We start from the raw sequence: 16,049 nt of genomic DNA, 5'->3' as shown, positions 1-16,049 counted from the left end.
AGTGTCTTATTCCTTTTGTGGGACTCGGAGAACACGTTTACAGGACCAGAGCAAGGCATGAGGTGGGAGTTCTCTGCTGTCTCTGCACTTGGCTTTTTTACACAGGCAAGTTTGTGTTTCCTTTTCTTCTCCGTTTTTTCTTTCCCCTCTTTTTTTTTGGTACACATGATTTGTAATGGGTTCATGACACTACACAAAACAGTTCTTAGTTTAAAACCCCATGTGCAGACAAGCACATTTGGCAGTACTTCCCATCTGAAGTGACCCTCAGCTGTGCTGCCAGGTGGCAGGAAGGTGTCCACAGAGTTACTCTTTCTCTGGCACTGTTGTTGCCTGACTTGCAGCCCATAAGCACCAGGCTCTGGGCTTAGCTTCCCTCTTCTCTCCCTCGCCCCCCCAGTCAAAGGGCTTAATCCATGTTATTTTTAGTCACTAGACTTGCAAACTATTCACATATTTCCCCTCCAGTCTTGGATACCCAGCTCCTTCCTTGACATTTCCTCTTGGATATTGCATTGCTTTTTAAAAATAAATCTATCTAAAACCTCTCCCATTTCCCTTCTCCACTCTTCTGTTAATCTTCCCCTCTGTCATAAGATCATCAGCCTCCCTAAAAACAGAAAAAGAAAATTGCTTGTGTAATCTCAGTGTCTTGCTGCACTGCTGTTAAGGCTGCCGGTGCTCTGCAAATCCACTCTTTCCCTAGGCTGGCTCACCTTGGGCACTGCCTTGCCCCTGTGCCCTCTTTGAAAGGCCTGTCCAAACAGCTGCTCACAGTCTGTGCCAGTGGCAGTCGTGTCCTCTCAAGCCCCAAAACATGTTTCTGAGCAAGCTGACAGCCCCAGGTGAGGCTGAGCTGCAGCATCCAGCTTGGCTCATCACTCCGCTTTGATTTTCCCTCCCCAGCCACAGACCTGACCATTTTCTGTCTTCTTCCTGCAATGCTTCATCTCTTCTGCTCCAGACCTCATCTCTCCTTACTCCAGACTTTCGACACTCAGAGGTTTTCTTGCTTCCCAGTGCTATTTTTTGCAGTGCTTTGTCCTCAGTGCCACAAAAGGAAGCTATCAACAGACAAGAATCAAGGAGATTGCACTGCATTAGACTGGTTTAAGAAGAAAAGAAAGACAGTTTCCGAAGCTGAAAGCTGTTTCCCATGTCTAATTTGAGCCTCACTAGGGAATTAGAAATATGTTATAATCAAGGTTTAAATAGTACTAAAAGGGTTTTTTTCAGCTGTTCTTTGCCTTGTTTTTGGAAGCTTTTAACTTTGAAGCTCTACGAAGAAGAACATGAGGGTACTGATTGGTGAGAGGGTGGACATGACCTGGCAATGTGCACTTATAGCCTAGAAAGCCAAATATGTCCTGGGCTGCATCCAAAACAACGTGGCCAGCAGGGTGAGAGAGGGGATTCTGCCTCTCTGGTCTCCCCTTGTGAGACGCCACCTGTGCTGCATCCAGCTCTGAGGACCCCAGGATAAGAAGGATGTGGACCTGCGGGCGTGAGTGCAGAGGAGGGCCATGAAGATGATTACCAGGACAGAGCAGCTCTCCTATGAGGAAAGGCTGAGGGAATTGCAATTTTTCAGCCTGGAGAAGAGAAGGCTTAGGGATGACTTGATTGTGGCCTTCCAGTACCTGAAGGAAGCGCACAAGAAAGATGAGGAGAGTCTATTTAGAAGAGCATGTAGTGACAGGGCAAGGTGCAATGGCTTCAAACTTAGAGAGGAGGTTTAGATTAGATGTTTGGAAGGAATCCAAATTCCTTGGGTGAAATGGTGAGGGCGGTGAGGCACTGGCACAGGTTGCACAGAGAAGTTGCAAATGCCCTGTCTCTGCAAGTGTTTAAGGCCAGGCTGGATGGAGCTCTGAGCAACCTGACCTAGTGAAATGTCCCTGCCCATGGCAGGGACGTTAGAACTAAATGATCTCTAATGTCCCTTCCAACCCAAACCATTCTATGATTCTTTGATTTTCTCTGTGAAATCATTATTTGTCACTCAATTAAAAAAACCAATTTCTTCTTAAATAAATGAATACACAGGCACTTTTCTGCATTTTATGAGAAGTGCATGCATGATAGAAATATCCCGTCTAATGACACCCAGTAAATGTCTAATCCCTATGTCTAATCATCTCCAAACTTGAAAAAGGTAGGGAGTGTAAAGAATGTCAGCAACATCATTATGTATCTTGATGTTTTTTGTATAAATATTTTTGTATAAATACCTTTTAAAGAAATTAAAAGCCACAGGGTAACAATGCAGAAAAGGCCATAGCCCATGTATGTTCAGCACAGCAGAGGACAATGTTTAAGGATTATATATCTGTATATACCTCCCTAGTGGCTCCTAAAGTAAGTACATTAGTGACTTAGGGAGTAAGAGAACATAGAGAATAGTTTGGGTTGATAAACATCATTAAAGGTCATTTAGTCCAAAACCCCTATAATGAACAGGAACTGCTTCAACTTGATCAGGTTGCTCAGAGCCTGTTGCATCTGACCTTGAATTTTTCCAGGGATGGGACATCTACAATCTCTCTGGGCAACCTGTGACCGTGTTTCACTGCCCTCACTGTAAAAAGCATTTCCTTAGATCTAATCTGAATCTACCCTCCTTTAGTTTAAAACCTTTGCTCCTTGTCCTTATTGTCATGGGCCCTGCTAAAAAGTCTGTCCCTATTTCTTGTTGATTCCTTTCAGTTACTGGAAGGCTCCTCAAGGTCTCCATGGAGCCCTCTCTAGTCTCAACCTTTACTCATAGGAGAGAAGTTCCATCCATCTGATCATCTTTGTGACCCTCCCCTGAACCCACTTAAACATGTCCATGTCTTCCCTGTGCTGAGGACTTCAGGGCTGGATGCAGCACTCCAGGTGGGGTCTCACCAGGGGAAGTAGAGGGCAGAATCACCTCCCTTGATTGACAGTGCAATTTATTCTACTTTATGCTCAGATCAAGGCTTTTCTAGGCCATTTATGCAGGGTCTTAGGAATGCATTACTTCCTTGTTTTGCTTTGCTTCTGTGTACAGCTTTTGCTTTCCTTATTAAATTGTCTTTATCTCAACACATGACTTTTTTAGCTTTTATCCTGCTGATTTTCTCCCTTATCCCATTGGTGAGGGAATGAGCAAGCAGCTGTGAGGGGCTTGGCTGCCAGTTGAGGTTAAACCTTGACACCTCTTAATCTGCTCAGATCATTTGCATTTTGCTTTTGTGCCCCATAAAAGCTGAACAGTTATTTGATTTGCTTGTGTGTTATCCCAGTGCCTTGATTTGCAGGGAAAATATCTGTTATAACAAAGGTGGAATGCTTTTTATGATTTTGTAAGCTGGTCAGTCTTAAAATGACATTGAAGAAGCCTGTTAGCAATCTACATGCTGTCTTCTTAGAAAATATTTTATCTTTGTGATCCTCCCCATCAGTGAGGATTTATGGTTATAAAGTAGGAGAACAGTTACTGAAGGAAATTTTGCATTCATAGTACTGATCTCTATTTTGATTTTAGAAAGATGATTCAAGTTTTCCTTCCTGACTTGTAGGCTATATTGAGAATAAAGTGGGTTTATTTTTTTCCTTTACATGTGACAGGCCATTATGATTTGTCTCTACATGTACAAAATGTTACATTTCAGTTTTGCTATGTGGGAATGTCTCAATTCTGTCAAGCATGAGCAAGACACGTAGGACATAAAATTCAGGTCTTGCTGCTGTTATCTATGAATGTGGGCAATCTATGATGATTTAAAAGAAACAGAATATAGAGTCAGTAAGCGCTGCACATTGGTATGACAGAAGTGTTTGTGGTACCCAAGGAGAAGGAAAGGATAGCAGCCACTCCAGCACAGAGGGAGTGTAATAGAGCAGGTGTCCTGCTGTGCTTGCTGCAGATGTATCCTTAGTCACAGATTGACCATATTGATGTTTTTATTTCATTCATGATTCCACATGCCCATAGTATCTTTTATGCTTGAGATAAACCACAAGAATATAGAGGCTGATCACCAAAATGTTCTTTTGTGGTAAACTATGATTTTATTTCAGTTAAGGGCAAGGTAGAAGGGAGAAAAAGAAATAATATGTTTTTCTAAAACACTGTGGAGATTTGGAAATTTGTCTGTATGTTTTTTCTTCTGATAGTCTCTTTATTTTTAATACTATGTAATAAGTCATTTATTCAGATAACAAGGAAAGAGGCACAATTTTATTTGTGTAACAGTTTTCCTTCATTTAAAATTGCCTACCCACTCCTCAATATGTTGCACCCATCATAAAACAGTTTCCTAGCCCAATTGCTATTTTATCCTGTCTTTTCAATATATATTTGGGCTGCAATCTGAAAGACTTCTGATTTTGTGAAGATGATACCTTGCTGAGGAACCAGTAGTTTTTAAGAAGCAAACCAAAATAGTTAAACTTACTTTGAAAAACTTTTGTAAATTGAATACAGTACTTCTTTTTTTTTCCTAATAAAAACATGCATTGAGAATATTCTCAGCAATTTTACTTCTGGATACTGAATTTGTTTGCTGTTCTTTGGTCAGATTAGCTCTGTTTTTAATAACAGGTAGATAAATAGTTATCGTTTTCAGATTAAGATAATAAGGAAATTAAATTTTCCTCTGTAGACTTTGTTTGTATTTAAAATAACTCCTCCATAGCTTATGTATTTTTATTTTTTTCAAGTTGCCCATTTAATTTCAGTAGAACACACAAATGAATTTGCTGACAGGAATCTGTGAGATGGGAAGAGCTGATACACCACATCCCAGACTGGGACTCAGCAGGGCTTTTTTATTTCCCCAGCTTCAGATGCAATGATGGGCTGGGGATGGGGTGGGGGGAGCCATAAGAATCTCAAACGTCTTTTCCACAAGTGAGTTGAGATCATCTCCAGCCCCTGGAGAGGAGGAGCTCAGGTTACAGCCCATCTGAGCCAACCATGAGGATGCCCTGATCACGGGCCCAAGTCCCCCTTAGGGCAGCAGTGGCAGACTAAAGCAGCTTGATTTTTGCCTGGGAGGAGCCAGAAGATGCTGCTTCCCTGTCTTGAGCATTTCCTACCAAATCTACACTCACAGGCTTGGTGTGGTGGGCTGGAGATTGGACTTCACTTTGCATTTTGTGATATGACAAATAAACCTCCTTTTTCCACTTGAACTGCAGTGCTGCTGGAACCATACTACAGCACTGGCCTCTGTCTTTTATACCAGCACTTCTTTTTCACAGCCACCTCTTCTAACCAAGCTGCTGACATATTTGGGGTTATTTTGGGCTTAAATCTTTCTGACTTCAAATTGGGAGCTATTTTATCATATTAAGATTGCCTCATAACCCATGTGACTAATTTGAAAAGCAAAGGAAGCTAATCCTTTACTATTGTGATTTAGGAGAGCAGGGAATCTACTGGGAGGTCTGCAGAAAGTTGTCTTTAAAGTAATGAAGTTTGACAGCCTTTCTGTTTACAGTCAGCAGATCAACATTCAGAAAATACACCTTTAAACTTGTTTGCACTTCTTTATAAAAAATTGGAAAATGCAAGCTCTTTTGTTCAGATTTGGGGTATTCCTTCTATATTCTGCCTTCAGTTTGGAGAATTGCTAGCATGTAGTTTCGAGAAGAAATGCGCAGATCATATTCATTGTGTCAAAAGAAAAAAATTAATGGAGGTCAAGTCTATTGGCAGTCTTCATCCATTTCAGTTAGGAAATGAAATAAGTTTTGACAGTGATACTGATATTATTTCTCTTCAGCACGATAGTGTGTGTGGTACTTTATCACTTGTGATAATCTTCTCATGTTTTTTCTTTATTTTTTTTCTCTAACATAATTAGCATTCCACTGCACAGAGAACAATGTTTTCTTTATCTGTTTGCTCTTCCATGCGCTCAAGTTTCTCTCAATGTATTAATTTATGAATAGAAACAACCAAATAAATAGAGGAAAACAACTTCTATCTGATCAGTTCTACCATGGCTTCAAAGTATATCTGAGAACTTATCTTTCTGATTGAGCTACCACAGCAAAATAGAAAATGGCTTCATGTTCGCCTTGTTTCAGAAAGTCGTGAATACATTTAGCAGCTGACTCTTTCAGATTCCAAAGTACAGATTACTGCTTTTCATTTCTCTGATTGATAAAAAGCAAAATGATATTACATAGCCCCTCAGTTCTTGAAATTGATAAAAATTTCTCATAAAAATCCAGCAGCTCATTTTCAATTGTAATTGTAATAAATGAACCATGACAAAGCAATGGTAGTTTTCATGAAAATTTGATTTGGATCTGCTACAAGCGGATATGTATTACTTATTGCAGACCACCCCAATGACAGCAGCATGTTTCAGAAATCTATCAAGGTAGTTACTTTCTGGTGTGGTTTTCAGACACTTTCAGTATGTCCCTGAAATGTGCTTTTGTGCTACTGCAGCTGGCAGCAGTACCTCAACTGCCCACTTCTTCCTCATGTGAGCTCTCTCCCCACACCCCAGTCTTTCATAGAAAAACCCACACTTGATATAGGTGGTGTTTGGTTTGTGGAAATACGGGCTTTTCATCCAATGGAGGCTGAGACCAATGCAAAAAATGCTCAAAATATATCTGTATTTAATACTAAAAACAATATTAAAACCTGTGTTTTAGGACTTCGTCCAAAAAGGACACTGCGCTTGGTGCTATGGACAGGAGAAGAGCAAGGAGGAGTCGGTGCCAAGCAATACTATCAGTTACACAAGGTAAATATGTCTTTTCACCATTTTCTTGACAGTGCTTTTCTCCCCAGTCTTATGACTTGACTAATATTTTTGTCAAGATGTTCAGCTTAATATCTCACCAAAACCAGTGATTCCAGTTCTGCCTGAAAGTATATTTTCTGGTTTTAATCAGAAATGTAAACCTAATTTCACATTTAACAGTAAGCCATGCAACCACACATGTACATGTTCCACTTGACCTAAGATACTTTGTCAGAAAAGTGTTCTGAAACAGATATTTCATGATGATATCTGCCACAGCTTTCAAACATACCTAACCTTCTGAGAATGAATGATGAATGGTGCACATATGTTTGCAATATAAATAAATTTTGTTTGCCTTATGTATTTCTGCTTCATTGCATTTTCCCATAATATTTTACAATGTAAAACATAAAATAATACAAAGAAAAGTATTTTCTACCTTATCTTGATAGTGCGTAGTCTATAATGTACTTACCAATTGTAAGTTTTGTGGGAGCTGGAACATCCTAAAAAGTTGATTTCTGGTGATGCAAAGAACACACAAGCTCTATGACTTATGGCTATGAGGATAAAAATATAACATCTATCTCTCCTGCCAACAGCTCCATTTCAAAATACATCATGAGATAAAGAGCAGTTGCCAAAACTATTTTGGTGATGAGTCTTTGGAATATGTGTGTGTTTGGATGTTTTGTCCACAGAAAAATTATGCTTGAATGATTATACCTGCTTAATAGAATATACAGAATAGTTTATACCTGTATAACTATTCTAAAGTAATCCTTTATTCTTCTCCCTAATTAAGTAGTATAACCCTCAACAATGGCTAATACATCCAAGGCAGAGTCAAGGTGAATGCAAATGTGCCTAGGAAGTTACCTTTTCTACAACAGCATGAAAGCTGACTTGCAAGCAATTCTTAAGAGCATTTTTTAATGCTAAAAATGCTAAATCAGAACAAATAAATGGAAACCTCACTTTGAATCAAATTCATTATGATGAACCAAATTAGATCAACTTGCATCTGCAATAGAGTTGTCAGAGATAGGTTTAGAGCAGTTAGAGTTTTCTGACTAATTGATGAACAATCAAATATTTCCCACTAACTAGTTTCATATTGCCAAGAAGTTTAACTAGATATTTAACTACCAGATATTTAACCAGATATTTAACTATTATATACCAGATATAACTATTTAACCAGGTATTTAACTACCCATATATAATGTTGTACCTCCTTGTATCTCCAAATTACAGGGATAACTCAGCTCTGTCATTTATTTTGGAAGAGATACCCAAGAGCTTGCTTTCTCAGCTTCAGGGAGGTGACAGGTTGCAGTGCAGTATATGTTAAGGATTCTGGATTTACCACTGGTACTCTGATATTCAGCAGGATTAAACTCGAATAAAATATTGTGGAATAAGTAGCACATGAAAGAGATGCTTCTTATGTACAGAGCTGCATTCTGGAGGAGCTGGAAGGATGGTCTGTACACACCACTTATCAGAAATGTATCTGAAGGTTTACCTCTGTAGCTGTCCATGTTGGACAATAAGGTCCATCCTATGGTGATGATGTCAGCAGTGCATGAAATTGTCTCATGTGTGTCTCATCTTTTGCCAAGATGGCTTTGTTTCACTGTTGTCTCAAAGATTTCTATTCAGAAATAATACCAAAAAGCAGACCTAAGGATCAAACAGGGAAATATAAAGCAGGCTGGGTGTTGCTTGCAAGATATTTGGTTACTTTGCTTTTAGAATGTTGAGACAAAGATGTGTCTCAGTTCTTGCTCTGCTGGTGAGATTCCATCTGGATGTTGTGCTCTGCAAAGAAAGCCCTGTCTGACTTAACAGTTTGTAATTTACATGGAGAATTTAAGCAGAAATGACATCCGTCTGTTGTTTGTTGTTCTTGTTTCCCCCCTGCCATGTGATCTGGCATAATTATAAATCGATTTGACTATAGGATGTTACATTACTCATAATAATGAAATAAAGTTGATTAATACTGTACATTAAATTCAGCATGAAAAATAACCTTTTAATGATTTACTTGCTCAAATTTCTGGCAATTAAGATAGTATGGCACACACATTGCTTGCTGATGGTAATGAGTACAAGTTAAATAAGAGTGGTATTTAAAGATGCCTTGTAAAATGAAAGACAGCCTGTATGACTCATCTACATAGCTGGACTTACGAGTTTAGTTCGATACAAACAAGTAGAAATATGAATGCAGTAATTCAGCACAGACAGACATGGATTTCCTTGGCATAGTAAATTACCTCCTCATGCCAGTGGAAATGTGGCAAGGGAGGAGAAATGAAGACAATATAGTACTGGACAAGTACAGATGCTCTTTTTTTGTCACTTATTTATTATATCTTTCAATTTAAGTTCAGGTCCTTCTTCCTCATCCATCATTGTAGGTTGTCACTGCTAGAAAGTCGATAAGTTACTGCAGGAATAACTGAGATAGCATCATAGTGGTTTTACTATGGTGCCAATAATTAACACATATCCCCACGCAATAGCCTTATTTATAACACTCAAGTTTTTCTCTAGATCCCAGTATTATAATTTCTGATTATTAAAGCTAGTGATGGGGTAGATTAGCTGTACAGAGCTTTATGAGAATGTAAGAGCCATATTTGTTGATCAAAACCTCTAGTGCTTTAGACTAGTGTAGTGCTGTCTCCAGTTTCTGATAGCATCCAGTAAATATGTGCTTAGGAAAAGCATATTTGTCCAACTGCAGTCAGGTGAAGCTCAGACACATCCATTACCCACACAACCATGCTTTTGGTTTGTCAAATATTTTTCTGGAGAGCATCACATGGTCCTCGTCCATTGTTTTCTTTGCATGATTTTTCTAAGCCATTTCCAAGAGTTGAAAGCCCTGTATATTCCAGCAGTTTTAGTGCTTCTATTAGTGCAAGGGTACCTGCCACCCACCAGGACGTCACAGAGCACCTGCTCAGTCTTGACCATGAGTTAGAAGCCTCTTGGGGGAATTACCAGCACCTTTGCTTCCAAAGGAGATACCTGTTGAAGTGCTCACTGCTTTTAGCTCTCAGCCAATAATTAGATTTAATCCCAGACTAGAAAAAGAGTTGATTTTCCTTAACGTTAAAGATCGTTATCTTGATAAAGAGCAGTGAAATTAAAGTATCTAAGTTCAAATCAGACTGCAGGGCTTGGAGTTTGACACTGCATCTGAAGTCTTCTTCCAGTGCTTAGTGTTGTGTGACCCAGTTGCTGAGTAGGGCTCTTCTGTACAGACAATACAGTAAATAGCTTCAGAATCATGAAACATTGCAACACCACTTTCTCATACAAGTCAAATTGAAAAACTCTAGAAGAGTTGCATTCTCATGATGCAACTCTTCAGTACAGATTCTGCTACAACCTTTACCAATGATACCTGAGTGCCCTCAGCCAGGGTTAAGTGTGTTGTTTTTTGTGTGTTTACTCTTATGCTGTCTTTGTGAAAGGAGAAAGAAATATATGTAATGAAGTGTCTGTCATCCTTTTCATTGCTTTGGACTAGATTCTGTGAAAGGTCTGTGTACCATGAAACAAGGTTACAGTTATTTACCCAGCTGAATTAAGGGACTATGAATGACTGATAATATTTATTTTGGAATAGAAGTATTGCATACAATCTTTTGGGAAAGCAAATGTATTTCGTAATGAGAAGACTAAGAGATCCTAGGCCACATTCAGATTTACTTTTGTAACTTGGTTGTGATCACTGGAGGCATTAATATGTTATTAATTCAATTCAACCCCATTACAGAAGGCATTCTCAATATCTCTGCATGTTGGTATTCTTATATTAATGATATTTACAGTACTTACCTCAATTTCTGGTGCAAATACCATACAGTATTTTAACTTTTTAGTAAAGGTTTAACTATATTTAAAAAAATCAATCACCAGTGTTTACTATGGTTTCTTTTTTGTATTTATTACCAAGATCTAATATTTTGCTGGAACTGTGTCTGCATGAAAACAGGACTTTCTGAAATGCTGGCATTTATTTCATGCTAGTTTACGTACACTTTGTTGATGATCACATAAGATTTCTACTGTGATTTGCTAATGAGTTGCTTTCTCTAAGAAGCAAATATCAAAAAAAAAAAATCTTGTCACTTTCAAGTGAAATGATTCTTCTCCAGAAAATATTGTCTCCTTAAAACCATAGTTTTCAGAATACTTTATATCCTGAGGTACCAAGTATTCTGGTGAAACTGTAAGACATGAATTTGTGTCTGGTTTGAACCAAACACATAAAGGACTTTATTGGGGATTCTTTTATGCCAGGAAAATGTGTTGACCATTAGCCTTTTGACTTTCCTCAAGCAATACTCTCTATAATCAAAAATTACATAAAATTACGCTGCTTTTTTAGGTCACTGATGTCCTGTTGATTCCTTTCATTGCAAGGAGAAAGAAATGCAGAAAGACTGAGATGTCCATCTGCAAAACTACAGAAAGAAAGTAATCACATTGTGTTCTGCAGTATCACAACAGGCAGTAGCACTGCTGATTGTATTAAGCAGAGTATAGATAGCATAGTAACAGAATTATCTTTTACACCAGTTCTAGGTGCATGGGAATTCCTAATTCCCTCGTATTTCGGAATAAGCTTTCTTGTGAAAGCTGCAGAGAAATACAGATTTTGCTAAATCACAAACCCAAGTTTATTCCTTACACTGCCTGAAGGATGGAAGACCCCAAATCAGTCATGACAGCTTGTCTCCTGGATATCTAGTCTTCATTCCATGTAGATAATTCGATCACATGTCTAGTGACAGAAAAACTTTTCTGTGCCTTTCTTCTCGTTCTCTCAAGCAAATCTTCTGTGTGCTTCTTGCAGTCTTTATCCTCTGTGCATCTTTCTTGTCTTTCTCTCAGCAGAGCTGCCAGTTGAATCTGGTAGAGATTCTGATAGAGAATCTTCTGAGGATTGCTGCTTCCAGTGCATGCTTCAGGCAGATTCACCCATCCACAGGTCCTTGGTCCATTGCGATGTTCAATTGTAAGAAAGTTGGCTTCCTTCTATCAAAACTCCCTGCAGCTGTGAAGGATGTAGAAAATTAAATATGTGCTGTGATAATTTCTAAGGTGCTGCAAATTTGTTTTCACTTATCTTTTGTTGAAAGTTGCAGAAATATTTGTTAGCTTCCTGAAGGAGTAAACATCATCTTTGTTTGAAAGATGTAAACCACAATTTTAATTTTGGCATTGCTGCCTGTTTTCTAGTAAAAACATAAATCCTGTCAAAAAAGGACAATGGTGGGATGGTCATTCAGAGCCATAGACATTGTTTTGATACCTTTGCATTTGAGCACTAAAAGGCCTAAAGTTATGGAACGTTTTCCAAGAAGAGAACTTATCTTTGATATGCCCATTTGTCGAAGGAAAAAAATCTCCCAAGACAAGATTTCAGGTATACCTTACTTAGCCTGCTGCCATGTTCAGAGCTCTCTGCTTTCTCTAGTCTGTCATCCCAGGGAACTTACAATAACTTACTATACTGAATGGTCATCTCTGTGAGTGCTGGCAAATCATTATAGAGGAAACAGTTGTGTTATTGTACAAGGCAAGACATGGCAGTAGCGTGTTTTTACTGAGTGAAGTGCTAATAAGTACACGACCAAATTGTTCAAGGGCTGATGAAGTTACTGGGACTTTTGTCATTGGCTTCTTAGAGGTCAGAACTTGTAACTGTCCTACAGAACAAACCCCTAAACCTGTAGACTTTTTTACGTACTGCTTTCCCATAAAATGTGGCAGAAGAATATTTTATCTTGTAACAAAAGGATGAGTCTTTTTCGTACCTTGTAATCTAGGAAAAATTGTGCTTCTAAATCTTCAGCTTTACATCAGCTTTCTCCCATATAATGATGGGATAATTTACAAACATGAATAACTCACAGTGTTCCAAATTTTCCCTGTCTTTATTCAAAAAGAGTGTAAATGATACGATCACACTTGTGGCTGGTGTTTATTATGCCTTGATGCTGGTGCATCTCTGCTTCCTAACAGCTGCTGTGGTGTTTTTTCTCTAGTTTCAATTTATTCTGTTTTGCTTCATTGAATTATCTTCATACTAAACAGCAACTCAAAATTACACTACATCATGTTTATATATTATTGAATACTTAGAGGATGTTATTTATTTTGCTTTTTTTTTTATTTTCTAGCTGTCACATGTACTTAGGTGCTTCCAGTGTTTTTTCTTGTCATTCCTGTAGTCTAAGTAGCCAGTCTAAAAAATCTGGATGCTGATTTAAACCTTTTTTTAGTACTGCAAGTGGGATGACCACCACTTCCCTGTGAGTTCTACAACATGGTTACCATGCTGTACTTGTTTCCTGACTGCTCTGGGACAAATACTGGAATACAAGTGTTGTTGTTTCTTAAAGTTAAGTGTAAATCAATAACAGAAAGCTGAAGACACAATGTCAGATTAACTGATGTCTTTTATCACTGGAACAAATGAACCATTAGTCAAGTGCTTTGTCCTTACAGACTTTGGTATTTTTCCTGTAAAGTGGTGATTCTTCTCAGTGGAACAAAAAAGAAAACCAGTAAATGAGCTGTTGGACAAGTAATACTCTATTTTAAACACCCCCAAAGTACTGAAGGCTTTTAGGATAGCTGTTCCCTGCATTAAACTTTCAGGTATGTTCCTGCTTAAGCTGAGTAAGAGGGATTGCCATCCCTGACTCAATGGATTAGTCATGAGATGTTGCAGTCTAGTTTAACATCTGGTAAGAATTAACAATTGGGATTTTGACTGAATAAGTAACTACTGTAAGGTATACCTGCTTGGGATTGCCAGTGGCTAGCCTAGAAGAAAGATGTTTCCTACCAACAGAAGTACCAGTTGTGTATATTACAAGGGTTTGTTTTCTTAATGGAGGAGTTTACTGTAATTACAGGCTAAATGACTGACCCCAGAGGGTGGGACAGTAATCAGTGGCACAGGGTCTGGTTGGAGGCCTGTCACTGGTGGTGTCCCCCAAGGTTCAGTACTGGTCCCAGTATTGTTTAGCTTTTCACCAATAGCTTGGGTGAAGGGGCAGAGGCCTCCTCAGCAAGTTCCCCAACAGCACAAAGCTGGGAGGAGCGGCCCATACCCCAGAGGGCTGAGCAGCCCTTCAGAATGACCTCGGCAGGCTGGAGAGATGGGCAGAAAAAACCATCTGAAACTCAACAGAGGTTCTGCACCTGGGGAGGAATAACCCCATGTACCAGTACAGGCTGGGAACCAACCTGCTGGAAAACAGCTTCATGGAGAGGGACCTGAGTCACCTGATAGACAACAAGCTGTCCATGAGCTAGCAGTGTGCTCTAAGAAGGCCAAAGGTATCCTGGGGTGCTCTAGGATGAGCACTGGCAGCAGGTTGAGGGAAGTGATCCTGCCCTTCTATGCAGACCCTGTGAGGCTACAGCTGGAACACAGCATCCAGTTCTGGGATCCACAGTACAAGAGAGATGTGGAGCTCCTGGAGCACAGAGAGGGTGAAAAAGATAAGGTGAGAAGACAGCTGAGAGAGGATCTCATAAATGTCTATCAGTCTCTCAAGGGAGGGTGTCAAGAAGATGGAGCCAATCTCTTCTCAGTGGTGCCAAGCAATAGGACAAGAGGCAATGGACAGAAAGTGATGCACAGGAAACTCTACCTGAGTGTGGGGAGGAACTTCTTTACTTGTGCAGGTGTAGTGGAACAGATTACCAAGAGGCTGTGGAGTCTCCTTCACTGGAGATATTCGAGAACCATCTGGACACAATGCTGTGCCATGTGCTCTGGGATGACCCTGCTTGAGCAGGGAGGTTGGAGCAGACCATCCACTGTGCTCCCTTCCAACCTTTGTCCATTCTGTGATTCTGTGATTTCATGTTATCAGGTTTTTGCCTTAGAGATGACAAGTACTTTTATTTTTAGTTCTGCTTAGAAAAAACAAAAAATAAATTGTTTATAGAGAAAACAGAAATAAAATGAATTAAAATAAAAAACTTAAAATAGGAGAAGTATTGGTAAGGATTGTGCCTAATTGTGTATTCAATGAGAATAGCAAGCTATAGAAAGCCAATTTTCCCATGGAGTATTTATTGTAATGTTTCATTTAAAAATTCAATTGAAGAGCTAAAGATGACATAATAAAGACAGATGACCTCCTCTGCAACAGAGTCATAAGAAGGCAAAGGATAAAAGTCTCTTTTGATATTCAGAGAATTAGGCAGCAGGTTACACAGAGAAGTTTTAATTTTCTGGTACATACCAAGAGAAGTGGCACAATGTCAAGATGCAGCAGATGAAATTACTTTCTGTAAAAAATACCTGCTGAGTTTAAAATACTTATGTATATGGTACATTCACTAGGAGAATGACTGAAGTAAGCAGCTGAGCCTGCAATTATTTTTTAAAATCTTTCTGGTTTCTTTGTTCCTTTGAATTAGTGAAGGGGAAGGTATGGTCTCACCTTACTTTGTTAGTGGCAGTTATTCCTGCATCATAGATGGCAAATGATGACAAAGCATCTTCACTATTTTTAAGCAATATATTTTAAGCATGTTTTCCAGCATGTGTTTCTCTCTGTGTAAGTAGAAATGCCAATGTAGATGTACAAAAATGGGAACAGGGAAACCAATATAACTTTTTTAAAGACTGCAACTTTCAAATTTGATGGTGAGTAGTTTTATAAGTAATCCTATCTTCTAGTGGAGCAAATATGGAGCAAGCCTTCTCAAGGACACGTGATATTTCAAGTAGCTGTGACCTGTTTCTTTTTTGTTCCCCAGTGAAGTCCATTTCTCTCCCTAGGGTGTCCAGTTTTCATGTCTCTCCAGCACATTCTCAGAACTGAATAGCTTTCTTACAGAACAACAATATGGTGTAATGTATTGTGGGTGGTTTGTTTACTCAGTTTCATATTAGAAACACATGCAAACATTTATGTGAGGAAACACAACTGAAGAGCACAGCAATTCTGCAATGGTAGCAGTTTATGAAGTTCTTGAACTTAGGGATTCTGTTGTTTTGAGTGATAAGAGAGGCTTCTTTTAGGTGTCCATGTTGTTCCCATGCTCACTCTTCTCCTTACTTCACTGCCCTTCCCCTGGCCTTATTGCTTTCCTCATTTCAGCTGCTCTAAAAACAGACAGAAGTCCTGCTTTGGAAACTCAACCAAAGAGTTGAGTTCCACAGCATCATATTTATGTAGGGCTCGTTGTACTTAAGTTAGATTTCATTGGCCATTCAGAGGCACACTAAAATGTCTTTATTAAGTCTTC

The 16,049-nt window shown here is 39.0% G+C and overlaps 1 protein-coding gene across 1 annotated transcript in view; it reads left to right on the top strand.

Annotated features, from left to right (window-relative positions):
* CPQ (carboxypeptidase Q) overlaps window positions 1–16,049 on the top strand; it is a 145,985-nt gene that overhangs the window by 100,293 nt on the left and 29,643 nt on the right. The window contains exon 6 of the mRNA XM_036406488.1: window positions 6,646–6,737. Within this exon, the coding sequence (XP_036262381.1) occupies window positions 6,646–6,737 (92 nt within the window). The remainder of the gene's footprint in view (window positions 1–6,645; window positions 6,738–16,049) is intronic.

Source organism: Molothrus ater, chromosome 1 (assembly GCF_012460135.2).
Source record: "Molothrus ater isolate BHLD 08-10-18 breed brown headed cowbird chromosome 1, BPBGC_Mater_1.1, whole genome shotgun sequence".
Classification (NCBI taxonomy): Eukaryota; Metazoa; Chordata; class Aves; order Passeriformes; family Icteridae; genus Molothrus; species Molothrus ater.
This window is presented reverse-complemented; position numbering and strand designations above follow the sequence as displayed.